Source organism: Canis aureus, chromosome 8 (assembly GCF_053574225.1).
Source record: "Canis aureus isolate CA01 chromosome 8, VMU_Caureus_v.1.0, whole genome shotgun sequence".
In the NCBI taxonomy this organism is placed as follows: Eukaryota; Metazoa; Chordata; class Mammalia; order Carnivora; family Canidae; genus Canis; species Canis aureus.
In genome coordinates this window covers 45,700,978-45,715,353 of record NC_135618.1, presented here as the reverse complement: position 1 = coordinate 45,715,353, position 14,376 = coordinate 45,700,978, and the positions used below count along the sequence as shown (strand labels likewise).

The window sequence follows — 14,376 nt, the reverse complement described above, 5'->3', positions numbered from 1 at the left end:
TCAATCTATACATGATAAAACTACATACAGCTATATGCGCACGCGCGCGCACACACACACACGCACACACACACACACACACACACATTAAAACAAACTTTATAAATGGGTCAAATGCTTTCTGAACAGTCACCTTCCCTCTTTTTAAAAAGAAACACTTACTTGTGTTGTACTTTGATAAGGCTTCTTTTGTCACATCAACCACAGAATCAAATTTCTTCTTCTCTACTACCTGAAAAGTTGTTAAAAAACTAAGATTTTGCCTCAGTAGCACAAAATATTTTTGAAAAAGAAAACACAGATTTTAAATTACCATTTATAAGCTGGGAGATTAACTATCCTGTAAATTCTTACAGTTTAACACTATTAGGAGAGAGAAGGTCATGAAATACTATATGGTTTCTGAGAATACGACTAGGCAAAGTCTGAGTTAGCTTGGTAAATAAGTAGGCTTTTGAAATATGTTTGTCACTAACTGTCTGCTTTAATGTTTAAGCTAGACTGGAAACTGGGTATAGTAACTAGTCAAGCATTAATTTCACACACAATGAATCTCCCAAACAACGAATGACAAAACTAAGTCCATCTTTCCCAGGTAGCAACACTAAAGTTCCCAGAAAACTAACATACTCAAATGAACAACGTTCAGAGGCAATATTTATTACCTACCGTAACTTCTGTTTCCGCACCAAGTGAATTGTTAGAATTTCCTGATGTAGTTTTTCCAGTATCTGAAAGAAAATTATTAAAATATCAACATTTGGCAAATTTTTAAGCTATTAAATATTTATGAACTTTATAACATATGAATGCTGAAACACAATAATGAGGATTCGCATTAACCATTTATTACATAATCACAAAAATGTAATTCAATTGACATTATCTATTCTAAAGACCAAGGAACCAATTGAAACAAAAAAAAAAATGTAATTTGAGTTTAAAAGATTTTGTCCTGTAACTTTACAACTATTAGTTTTTCTGAAAATCCATCTGTAAATTAATATGTAAATTAATATGGCATTTGAGAAAACGGACTTGGAAATGTAGTTTTTCTTTTTCTTTTTTTTTTTTTAAACATTTTATTTATTTATTCATAGAGACACAGAGAGAGAGAGGCAGAGACACAGGCATAGGAGAAGCAGGCTCTATGCAGGGAGCCTGATGTGGGACTCGATCCCGGGTCTCTGGGATCATGCCCTGGGCTGGAGGCGGGCTAAACCTGCTGAGCTACCAGGACTGCCCAAATGTAGTTTTTCTTCATAGTATCTCTAAACCAGACTCGAGATAGCTGAGGGGCATTCTATCTAGAACAGGAGAAAAACCTCAGATAAATGCTTATTATCCCTTGTAACTATCTGATTCAGGATCTTAACAGTCCAAGCCTTGGGGGCAATTGAATAGCTATTTAAGTGATGGGAAAGCTTTCTCATATCAAGATACAAATACTCTAAAATAGTAAACAAAGAAAAGGAAATGGGGAATTTTGAATGAGAACTTATAGGCCAACAAGAGAGCCATTTTAAGAGAGAGGAACTTTATTAGAAACCTGAGGTTAAAGACTTTTACGTAAATGTAGTAAGACAGAAACACCAAAGAGGAACAAAGTACTCTCAAAAAGCCAAAAGTCAAAAAAAAAAAATAAAAGATGCTAAAGAATAGTCAAACTTTAAATCTTAAAATAAAACAAACATAAACAAGAACCAAAGTATTACCATCATCACAGGCCACAGCAAACAGAGAATAATGTATATGAAAGGTTAAGTAGTTTTCTAACTTACAAATCCATTAAGCACAATAAACAAACAAAAGGTCATAAATGATAAACACAAGGGTAAAAAAAAAAAAAACCCTCAATTATAGTTAGGAAATCATTTATTTGTTCAGATATTAGTCACAGATATAAATTAAAACATTTTTGAAAGTAGAGTTTTTTATTGAAAGATAATGTTCAATTCTCTATTTTAAACAAATATTGACTTGAGGCTTTCTAATTTCATAGATCATATTTTAATCAACTTAAGATACCTGTTGGATTTGATGTAATTGGAGTTGTCAAATTAGGACTTTCCAGAGAAATCAACATAACATCATCATTGTTACTAAAATGATAAGAAAATTAAAAACAAAAATAAACTAAACATGTATTATCAAGATGAAACATGCAATCAATGGTTAGAATTCTTCTGACTTAACATTTCATAACTGACAAGTTTTAATCTAACAATTGTGGTGGGGAATTGGAGATAAAACTAAATGCCCAAGAAACCCTATGTGTTGCCAATTATATGACCAAAAGTGTCCAATATAATGGATCCTTAAAACTTACTAGAAACTCATTTACAATGAATCCAAATATATAACCTATAAGCATTCAATACACATAAATGTACAAAATATGCAAAAGTCACTCTAGCACATAGACTTGCCTTCATGAAAATGAAAAGTGTAATTGAAAAAAACCCAGTAAGACACTTTGACTCTTACACAGGACTGTAAAAAATAAGGCTGTTAAAAAATTAGTCCTGCCACAATTCTACGTTACATCACTACAGTAGAAATACTGACCACATACTTGCTAAACTAAGCAAAGATGGTAAATGACACTGATTATGATTACTGCTCCCATTTGACCCTGACTCTACTTTCATGAGTCTGACATTCACATCAGAATCTTTGTTAAGATCTTGACACAGACTTCATGGAGCCTATAAAATTGCTAGATGAATTTTCTATGCACAGAGTTATACCACTTTCTTATAGATGTTTTTAATTTTTAGCTTTTGTATTTAGGTCTATGATCCACTTCAAATTATTTTTGTATATGGTGTGAGGTAGGAAGGGAGGTTCACTCTTCCCCTCTGGATATTCCTGCAACAGCTGTTGAAAAAAAACTATCTTTTCTTCAACAAATTACCTTGGCATCTTCTTTGAAAACCGATGGATGATATAGAATAGTTTCTAATCTGTCCATGGATTTGGTAGGTCTATCCTAAGACAACACTATTGTCTTAATTACTTTAACTTTATAGAAGTCTTAAACTTAGGTAGTGTCTTCCAACTTTGTTTCCAACACTGTTTTCCTCTTGTAGGTCTTCAACAACTCCATTTCGTATAAGTTTTTAATCAGCTTGTTACTTTCTTTTTTTTTTAATTGTTTATTTATTTTTTTTTTATTTTTTATTTTTTTTATTTATGATCGTCACAGAGAGAGAGAGAGAGGCAGAGACACAGGCAGAGGGAGAAGCAGGCTTTATGCACCGGGAGCCCGACATGGGATTCGATCCCAGGTCTCCAGGATCGTGCCCTGGGCCAAAGGCAGGCACTAAACCGCTGCGCCACCCAGGGATCCCAGCTTGTTACTTTCTATTTAAAAAAGGCTGCCAAGATTTTGATTTAGATTGCATTAAATGTACAAAATGATTTGGGTGATGTAACATTAATAATGAATTCTCTGATTTGTAAACATGACATATCTCACCAAATATTTAAGTCTCCTTTCATTTTTCTCAACTTTTTATATATTTAAAAATTAATTAAACTATTTTAAGAACAGTTTTAGGTTTATAGCAAAATTAACTGGAAGGTACAGAGCGTTCCCCATAAACCTACTATCTCTAACCAACCGCCCCACGCATGCTTCCCCACCAAAATCCTACACCACAGGTATGCTTGTCGCAAAGAATGAACCTACACTTGATACATCATCACCATCATGATCAAACTCCACAGTCTACTATAGAGTTCACTCTTAGGGTATACATTCCACATACTATAAATGTACAACGATGTATATTCATCATTATAGTATCACACAGAATAGTTTCTGTGTGATAAAAATCCCTTTGCTCTGCCTATTCATTCCTCCCCATTAAGCCCTGGCAGTATTGGATCTTTTTATTGTCTCCATTGTTTCGCCTTTTCTAGAATGTCATGTAGTTGGACTCATACAGTATGTAGCCTTCTCACTTTGATTTTTTTCGTTTTGTAATATGCATTTAAGTTTCCTGTGTCTTTTGATAGCTCATTTCTTTTTTAGTACTGAATAACATTCCATTGTCTCAATGTAATGATTTATTTATCCATTCACCTACAGAGGGACATCTTGGTTGCATCCGAGTTTTGGCAATTATGAATAAAATTGCACTGTATAGGATTCTCCTCTCCTTTCTTAGCCTATCAATTCTACTTCCTTTTTGCAATATACATTTACAGCTAACTCAAGTCCACTTTCAAATAATACTATCCGGCTTCACAAATAAGTGAAGTACCTTCCTTTTCCATTTCTTTTATACTATCTACCTTTTTTCCCCTACATTTTTCATTGAAGCCCTTTGCAAATAGTTTTTTCAAAATTCTTGGTCTGATAATGTGAACATTTCTGTCATACCTGACTCTGTTTCTGATGCTTATTTAGTCTCTTCAAATTGGGGGGGGGGTTGCCTTTTAGTATGTTTTATGGTATTTTGCTGAACAGTGGACATGATACACTAGGTAAAAGGAATATGATAAACGGGCCTTTAGTAACGTAGTGGCTCTACTAATCCTATGATTAGCTCTGTCTTCTAAGTAAGTCTACACCCCTGGAGTGTAAACTTCACCAGTGCTTCTCTGACTGCCCGTCTGCTTTAGGTGGGACAGGATGGATGGAGCTGCTAGAGTTGGGGATTCACTTCCTCCATGTGGAAGGCTAGCGGGAGCAGGAGTTGGGCTCTAGTAGTAGTTTCTCCCTGGACAGGCCTTGTTAAGAACAGAGTGGTCTGGTACATTTCAAAGGCTCCTTTCACCAACTGGCTGCTGCAGGCGGGAGGTATTTTCTCCAGGATTCACTGTAAGGACCTGGTAGCGCTCCTGGAGGTAAAACAAAATTATGGGCTCCCCTGGAGTTTTTAACTCTTGATGTGTCTATTCTGAGCCTCCGGCAATTAAGTTTAGGTTTTCCTAAACTGGCACTGGTTCCCATGGAAGTTTCTGCTTTTGGGTTTCTGCTCTCGTTCCCAAATGTTGTGATTATCATTTCTGCCTCTGTCGTTGCTCCAACTTTGGGGGCAGTGTTTTGCTCAGTGACTTTACTTATCTAATGGATTTAAAAGGAGGTGCTGGTTTTTTCAGTTTGTAAGACTCCTTATGTGCTAGATCACAAATCTGAAATCTACTTTGTAGTTTTGAGGTTAGGTCTTACAGATATTTTGATAATCTTATCCCTCTGTATATCATGTTCTTTAATGTTATTGTAAATAGTATTGATTTAAAATTTTAAATTCCAACTATTTGTTGCCTATATACAGAAAAACTATAAATAGTATGATTTATACACCCTCCCACATAATATACAGGAATAGTATGATGTACACATATATATATACACAGAAATATATTTTCTATTACCCACATATTTATAATATCCAGCACTCTTCATCTCTTTACCTTTGCAAATTTCCATCTAGTTTTATTTTCCTTCTTCCTGTAAAACTTCCTTTAACAATTCCTGCAATGCAGGTCTCCTGCTGATGTATTCTCTACACACGCCCCCCCCCCCCACCTTTTTTTTAGTGTGAAAATGTGTTTTCCCCTACATGTCTGAAAGATATTTTCACAGAGTATAGAAATTTTAATGGGTAGTTTTTCTTTCAATGTCTTAGAGATGTCCCTGTATTTCAATGCTTTAGAGATGTCTTTTAGTTTAAATAGTGCACATCAAGAAGTTTCTTGGTCTTATCTTTTTATTCCTTTCTGTATGATGAGTCTTTTCTCTCTGGCTGTTTTTAAGATTTTCTTGTCACTACTGGCTTTCACCAGTCTGATTATGTGGTTTTCCTTTAATCTTTATAACTTTTTTTTTTTTTTTTAACATTTGTGGGTTTTGAATTTTTAACAAATTTGGAAAAATTTTAGATTTAACATCTTTGCTCTCTTCTCCCAACTGGTGAAACTTCAAAGATATATATATAATATTAGACTCCTTGATACTGTTCCAAAGGTCTTTGCTGTTCTGTTCGTTTTAGTCTTTTTTCTCCCCATGCTTTTGTTTAAAGTTTATATTGCTATTCCACTGTCTTTAAAAATCAGTAATTACCTATCCTGTTGTTAATCCTAATCAATGTACTCTTGACTCTTCAGTTTTTGTCTCTAGAAGTTCAATTTTTCTTTTTAACATCTTCTATTTTCACATTTTCCTTTTTACTGTTGGGACATGAACACTATCCTGATAATAGCTGCTTTACATCATTGTTGTCCATCAAACATTGTTTCTAGCATATCTGTTTTCTCCTTGCTATATTTTGCTACTTTGCATGCCTGGTAATTTTTGATTAGATGCCAGACATTGTAAAATTCACATGAATGATGGATGATGTTTCATTCTTTCAAAGAGTGCTGGACTTTACTCTGGTATGCAGTTAAATTACTCAGGATTAGTTGTATCCTCTGTATCCTTTTAGCTTTTCGGGAGTAGGCCCACTGCAGTCCTTAGTCTAGGACTAGGTCACCCTCACTATTATGTCTACCTAAGGACTCTTTACTGTTACTCTACATTATAAATTTTTTCTTTATAGCTAGTAGGGAAAACAAAATGTTCCCAGCCCTGTACAATATCCAAGAAATGTTTGGTCTTCTTTTCAATGTTTTTTTTCCCCCTGGCCTCTTGTAGTTTCAGTCTTTGCATGCATAGATCTGTATTCAGCCAATGATTTAAGAGGTTCTCTTTGGAGATCAACCGAGTTCTACCTTTACACAATTTGCTTTCTTCATTGTTCCTCCGCACAAAGTCTTAGCCAACTCAGACTCCCCAATCTCTGATCTAAATGTGGTAAGAGGGGCAGCCCCGGTGGCGCAGCGGTTTAGCGCCGTCTGCAGCCCAGGGTGTGATCCTGGAGACCCAGGATCGAGTCCCACATTGGGCTCCTTGCATGGAGCCTGCTTCTCCCTCTGCCTGTGTCTCTGCCTCTCTCTCTGTGTCTCTCATGAATAAATAAATAAAATCTTTTAAAAAAAATTTAAAAAAATAAATAAATGTGGTAAGACCTCTAAGGCTGTTTGAGCTCTTCCTGCCCTTGTCCTTCAACCTGTGAAATGCCTCCAGGGAGTAATCTTGAACAATTGTAGAGTGCATTTCACACTTTCCCTTCTCCCAGGGAGAGAGTTTTTGCTCCCTGTTGAACAATGTCTGCACACAATTCTTTTTTACTTTGGTTTTCTACTTGTTGACAACAAAAGAACAATTCCTGTAGCAATTAATATTTCATGGGCAGAAGCAGACATTTTCTACACGTTCATTTTAGTTTTCTGAAATCAACTGGTTTTCAAGCACATTTCATTTTTTTCATGCACATTTTAAAACATAGTTAATTCAATAATTTTTCCCAAATGTATCAGTAAGAAATTCTAGTAGCCATTATTTCTAAGTTCAGTAAACAAAAACAAATGTTTAGATCTAAATTTTATCAAGAATATTCCATTCTTCTATTTTTGGCCTCCAACAAAACTTACAAAGTTTATTTTATATATATATATATTTTTTCTACTAGAAATAGTCATCATATGGCTGGAAGACTGATGACTATATTTTGTTGCTTAATTATAAACAATTCTTTTCAGATGTTCATTACACTGTAGTCAAAATCTCCTATCAATCTCAAAATTCTTCATTTAACATTTCTAAAATATTTCTAATATTTTATTTTTTAAAAGTTTATTTAAGTAATCTCTACTCCCAACATGGGGCTCAAATGTATAACTCCAAGATCAAGAATCACATGCTCCTCCAACTGAGCCAACCAGGTGTCCCAATATTTCTAGTATTTTAAGTATTTCTGCTTGCTGCTATAGTACATCAAATATAGTATTATTTAGGAGTTTAAGAAACCAAGCAGAAAGACCTTAAAGAGCAGAGTGGAATTTCTGGTTTTCTCATTGGGCTGAGGCAGTAAAGAGGGACCCATTAAGGTGGAGGGATCCTAGTGAAGGCTCCAGGTTTTCAGCTGGGAATCCATGGAGGTCTATGTCTTAAGAGCCACAGTGAACTAGGGGTAGGAGTCTTACCACATTAACAACAAGCCTCAATTTATACCTTTCCCTAAGTATATTAGGTGACCAGGTCATACTCTGCCAGAGAGAATAAACCTTGTGTACAGTAAGATGATATTCCATAGCCTCACCAATTTTTCAGAAATTATCAAGCATGCCAAAAGACAGACTGAAATGACCAGAAATGGACAGACAACAGAAATCATTATATAGATGATCCTGAAGCTAGGGTTATAAAACATGCACATTAAAAAGTAGAAATTATGAAAAAAAAAAAGACTACAGTGAAATTAGGAAGTCAATTCACATAAAGACACTATTAGAAAAGTGGAAAGACTTGGATGGAAAAAGATACTTATAGTAAATATATAGACAAAAAACTTAAGATAGGCAAGTCAAAGGGAAAACACAAAAGTCTTGAGAAATGTCATAAAAGGTATCAAAATGACTAACATAAAAATGTGCTTCCCTTCATTATCAGAAGGAAATACAAATTAAAGCTAATATATGGGAGCCCCTGGATGGCTCAAATGGTTGAGCATCTGCCTTTGGCTCTGGTCATGATCCCGGGGTCCTGGGATCCAGCTCTGCATCACTGGGCTCCTTGCTCAGCAGGGAGTCTGCTTCTCTCTCTCTCCCACCTCCCGTGCTCATGCTTGCTCAGACTCTCTCTCAAATACATATATAAAATCTTACAAAAACAAAACAAAACTCAGTACATGATGCTATATACATAGCAGTGTGGCTAAAGCAAAAAAGGCAGCTAATATTAAGTGATGGCAAGGACATGGAAAAACAAAAAACCTCATTATACTATCTAATGGGAATGTAGGTTTGGTATGATCTCTCCTTGGTAAAGTGTTTGGTAATATCTATTAAACCTCAAAATATACATATTCTATGACCTATCAATTCCATTCCTAGGCAAGTGTCCAACAGAAATGTATGTGCATTCACCAAAAGACAAGTGATGGAATGTTCACAATAGCACTTCTCAAATTTTCCCAATCTGCAAACAACCTAGATGCCCAGTTGTGAATAAGCAAACTGAGGTTTATTTGGGTGATGAGTACTATATAGCAACAAGAATGAATAAATTATTACAGCTAAGCAACAGCACAGGTGACCCTCACAACACACAGTGTTGGGCAAAAAAGACACCTAAGAGTTCAGAGTATGACTCCATTTATATAAACCTGAAAACTAAACAAAAACAATTTATGGTGTTAAAGCTCAGATAGTGGTTACTTAGGTCAATGTGGTAGGGGTGGGATTAGAGACTAGGGGTGGGACATGAGGCAGATTAGATACCACTAATTTGATCTGGGAGATATTTACAAAGTGTGTTTACTTTGTCAAAATTTGCCAAGGGATATGCTCAGTTTGTGCAGAGTTCAGTGAGTATTATTCAATTAACTTTATTTAAAAAATTATACACATATAGGGCATGTGTTTGTGTATATAAAGTTGTTACTATTTATCCCAAGAAATCTATCTGCAAACTAAAGACTGAAATTTTATGAGCATATGATACATTACTTTTACAAAACTGTTCCACTGACTGCTACCAATGATGGCTGTTATTTTTGTTTTTTTAAGACTTATTTATTTTAGAGAAAGAGTGAGAGAGCAAGTGGTGGGGGAGGGGCAGAGAGATATATATACAGAGAGAGAGAGAGAGAGAAATATCAAGCAGATTCTCCACTGAACTTAGAGCCCAATGAGGAGCTAGATCCCATGAGCCTGAGATCATGACCTGAGCTGAAATCAAGAGTTGGACACCCAACTAATTGAGTCAGCCAGGCACCCCAAGGGCTGTTCTTTTTTTAAACTTTTTTTTTTTTTTTTTTAAGAAAGCAAGAGTGTATGAATGTAGGCAGTGGGTGGAGAAGGAGAGAGAAGTTCTGAAGCAGGTTCCATGCCCAGTGCAGAATGACACAGGGCTCAATCTCATGATCTGAGCTGAAGTCAAGAGTCAGACGCGTAACCAACCGAGCCACCCAGATGCCCCAATGATGGTTATTTTTTTAAATGAACCATATCTGAGAAGAAAACCAAAGACAGGGATGATTTTCATATTCATTCTAGATATACCTATGTTTTCTACCTGCATTTTACCTTAGAGAAAAATTTGTGTCTAAAACGAGTAATTATAAATAGATAGATAGATAAAGTAATTACAACTTTCTGGGTAATGTTATAATAATGTAAAATCATGGGTTCTGGAGACAAATTTGTCTGGGTCTAAATGCACTGGTGGCTTTACTGGCTTGGCCACTTACTAGCTGAGTGTTTTGGGCAAGAAACTGTGCCTTGGTTTCTTCATCTATAAAACAGGGAGAATTTTCTTAAGATTAAATTAATGTTAATAAAGAATGAGTAGGAAGGAGCACATGCAACATTGTAGGAAATATTAAAATATTGTGGCTGGTAATGGCTTTTCACCCTTTGATTTCTACAAATATTTCTCATAAAATTCAATCCACACTTATGTTTTAGGCATAATTAATGTTTCATTCAATCAACATTGGTGAAATACTCTGTTCTTGGATGCCTTACACCTTGATCTTGCTTTTCATCTTTGGAAATGACTGCATATAAAGGCATTTTCTTCCTATTTAAGCAAGTTCCTTTCCTTCAAACATGTGTTCTAGTCCATAAGCCTTATCTGCTCTGAACTTCTTCAGCTTAGCTATTACTGCCTTTCCCATTTTCTTCACATTCTCAGAAGAAAAATGCTTACACTTCTAAATCCAACCATTACAGACATAGTTGTGGCATTAATTCCTTCAATACTCGGGGTTAACAGAAAAAACAGGCATAAAACCTCCTGGCTTTCTCTAGAGTTGTAATAATAGTGGGAACAATATGTTTTTGCTTTCCTTTTTAAAATTCCTTTATTTCTTAAATATTTTTTGAAAAATTTTAAATAAGTCATAAAGTAGTATATAAACTGTTACACAGAACAGCTATGATGGAACCCCTATACTTGAACAATTTGAGAAGGTATTATTTACAAAATTTTTAAGAAATGTAACTTTATATGTATTTGTTTGATAGTGTATGTGTGTACACACATATATCTATCTTTGAAGACATCAGAAAGCTGTAGTAGAAGACAACTTAAAGAACTGAGATTCCAGAGAGAGAGTGTATATAGAAGTGGGCTAGACACTTGCCACTGGTGTTCCTCTTAGGGCGTCTGTCAACTAAACCATTCAGGAATACTGAGAAGCCAGGCAGATGGTGGCTGATATTACAATGGACTGTATTGGGGAGGCAAAAATTGGAACATATGACCAGCAATAGAAGGGGAGCCAAAGGTAACATTCCAGTCTTTCTGGTGGAAGTCATAGAAGGCTATGCCATACATGGAGGATGGAGTAAAAATCAAAATAGATGGAGTCTTATAAAGACTGCAAATAAGCTTCAGTTCTGTTCAATTCCTGATTAGACTGAAATGTGTTATTTAACATAATGGCTTAAAAAATAAATATTTATTATTTCAGTTTCTCTGGGTAATGTAATATGGAGCAGTATAGTTGGGGTTTTAGGCTCAGGATCGGTCATGAGGTTGCAGTCAGGATGATGGCAGGAGCTGCAATCAACTGAAGGCTCAATGAGGGCTGAAGGTCCTGCTCCCAAAATGGTTTACTCATGGCTGTTGGCAGAATGCCTTACCATGTGGGATTCTGCACAGGCTGCTTGATGTCCTCTAGTAACCTATGTTTGCTGCCATGTTAATATGGCAGTTAACTTGCCCCAGAGCAAGCAATCCAAGAGAGAAAAAGAAAGCTATGATGCGTTACATATTGTCACTTATGCCATATTCTATCTGCTGTCACTAAGTATAGCCCAAGACAAAAATTAGACTCCATTTTTTTAAAGGAAGAGTATATCAAAGAATGTGTGCCCATATTTTAAGACCATCAACAGAGTCTGTCCCTCTATCTGCTGCCTGCCAGAGTGTAGGGTAAATCTACTCTGGTGGAAGGTAACTTCATTTAGAATTTCTACAATTTTCAATACACAATGTTTAAGATTAAAATAAAAAAATTAGCAGTTACAATAAGAAATAGGATAAAAATTTAAAAATACCAAATAGAAACAGAGCTCAGGGTGAGCTGGATACAAGGGTCATAATAAATGGAACAGAAAATGACAGTGATTTAAATGTTCAACACATGGACAAGATAAAGAATATCACCAGAGAACCTCAATCTATAGAAAAGAATACAACGGTGGGCTGCATAGGTGACTGTCGGTTAAGCATCTGATTCTGGATTTCAGCTCAGGTCATGATCTCAGGGTTGTGCAATCAAACCCAGTATCTGGCTTAGCGGGCTTAGCGTTCAGTGTGGAGCCTGTTTAAGATTTCCTCCCTCCCTCATCCTTTGTTCCTGCCCCACTGCTCGCAAATGCGCATGCCCTCTTGCTCTCTTAAAAATAAAATAAAATAAAATAAAATGGAAAGGGGAAGGGAAGAACTAAAAATTAAGCAAAATGAAATTGACAATTTGATACATGGGTTTAACAGCCACTTGGATCCAGATGAAGGGAACATTAATAAACTGGAAAACAGTGCAGTAGAAAATATCCAGACTGAAGGATGGTGTGCATATAATTAGAATACTGAAGGGGAGAAGTGATGGAGTGGTGCTGAAGGAATTTCTGAAGGATAATGGTGAAGAGTTTTCCAAAGATAATGGAAGACATAAAACCAGATTCATGAAAAACTGTGAGCCCCAATCAAGATAACTTAAAAAAAACAAACATTAAATCCATGTCCCCACAAATAGCACCATACAGTATATTAAGAAAAACCAAACAGAAGTGGAATATCTTAAAAGCATAAATACAGATATTATCTTCAAAGAAGCCACAATAAGAATGAAGCTAACTTTTCAACAGAAATTATAGAAGTCAAGACATGTAATGATATCTTGCAAGTTCTGAAAGGAAATACCTACAATTCAATACTTATGTTAAAATATCCTTTAGAAATAAAGACAAAATAGAATTATTTCCGGACCAAAAAAACTTGACAGAATTTATCTTGAGCAAAACTAAAAAAAGAAGTAACAAAGTTCTACAGGCAGAAGGAAAATTTTCCCAGATGGAAATATATGAAGAGCAACAGGAAGGGTAAATAGGTAGATAGCTCTAAATGAATAATGACTATACAAAATTGTGATTTCATCTTCTGAGACTTAAAATATAGCTGACCTCCAACAACAAGGGTTCGAACTGTATATGGATTTTTTCTCAATGAATAAGGTATAGTACACTCAAGTGCATTTTCTCTTACAATTTTTAATATTTTCTTTTCTCTAAGTTATGTTACTAAAAAAATTATGTATATACCATATAGCATATACAAAATGCTTAACTGGCTGTTTATATTATCAGTAAGGCTTCCAGTCAACAGTAGACTATTAATAGTTAAATTCAAGGTGAGTCAAAAATTACGTGTGAGTTGGTGCTGTGTTGTTCAATGGTCAACTGTAATATAAAATTGTGTGAAAACACACAAAAGATGGAGGGGAAGCAGTAAATGGAATTACAGGGTTTTAAGGTCAAACATTACCTACAAAATGGTAAACGTAATTCATATTGGATTCTAATTATTAGAGTCGAGAATCAAAATCATGATTTTTTTAAGGATAATTTCTAAAGAAACAATGAAAGATGTATAATTAATAAGTAATGGGAAAAGAAAAAAGATTAACCCAAAAGAAGGTTAAAATAGAGACAGACAGACAGGGGAAAAGGCCCATAAAATAGATGAAAGCAAGCAAGTAGTATGAACCCACACATCTCAGTGAGATTAGACAATCTAAATTTTCTAATAGACTTTTTGAATTGGATTAAAAGCACATGTATAGTTTAAGAAATAATTACAAAGCATATAGCCGCCGCTCAGATAAATACAGTTTACACGATCAGCACTTCAGAAACACACACACCTCTATTCTGTATCATAAATTTCCTCCATAAATGGCATTTGTAGTGCTAAATTCTTTGTTTTGGAGATTTACTATTTACCCTTGACTTCCTACATAATGTACTTTCTTTCTGGCTATATTTGACCTTTAACTGAACAGAATCCTACTATTTGTGTCTGCTTTTCCATGTTTTTGGAGTAACTCATATTGCTGCTTGTGACCACAGTTTTTCCATTTCCATTAAAATACAGAATTCCTTTATAAGGACTTACTACAATGTAATTTTCTTTTCAATTGTAGATAGGGTTTTTGTCATTCTAGTTTTTGATTACAAAAAATGCTAATGAACATTCCTCTACATATATTTATTGCACATTTAGTGGATCAATATAAAAAGTGGGCCTGT

The 14,376-nt window shown here is 35.1% G+C and overlaps 1 protein-coding gene across 4 annotated transcripts in view; it reads right to left on the bottom strand.

Annotated features, from left to right (window-relative positions):
- The window catches only part of ATF7IP2 (activating transcription factor 7 interacting protein 2), a 55,573-nt gene that overhangs the window by 10,079 nt on the left and 31,118 nt on the right, over positions 1-14,376 (bottom strand). For all 4 annotated transcript variants that reach the window (XM_077906611.1, XM_077906612.1, XM_077906610.1 and 1 more), the window contains 3 exons: positions 2,029-2,102; positions 670-731; positions 163-232 (listed from right to left, as the gene is read on the bottom strand). In XM_077906611.1, coding sequence (XP_077762737.1) covers positions 163-232; positions 670-731; positions 2,029-2,102 — 206 coding nt within the window. The remainder of the gene's footprint in view (positions 1-162; positions 233-669; positions 732-2,028; positions 2,103-14,376) is intronic.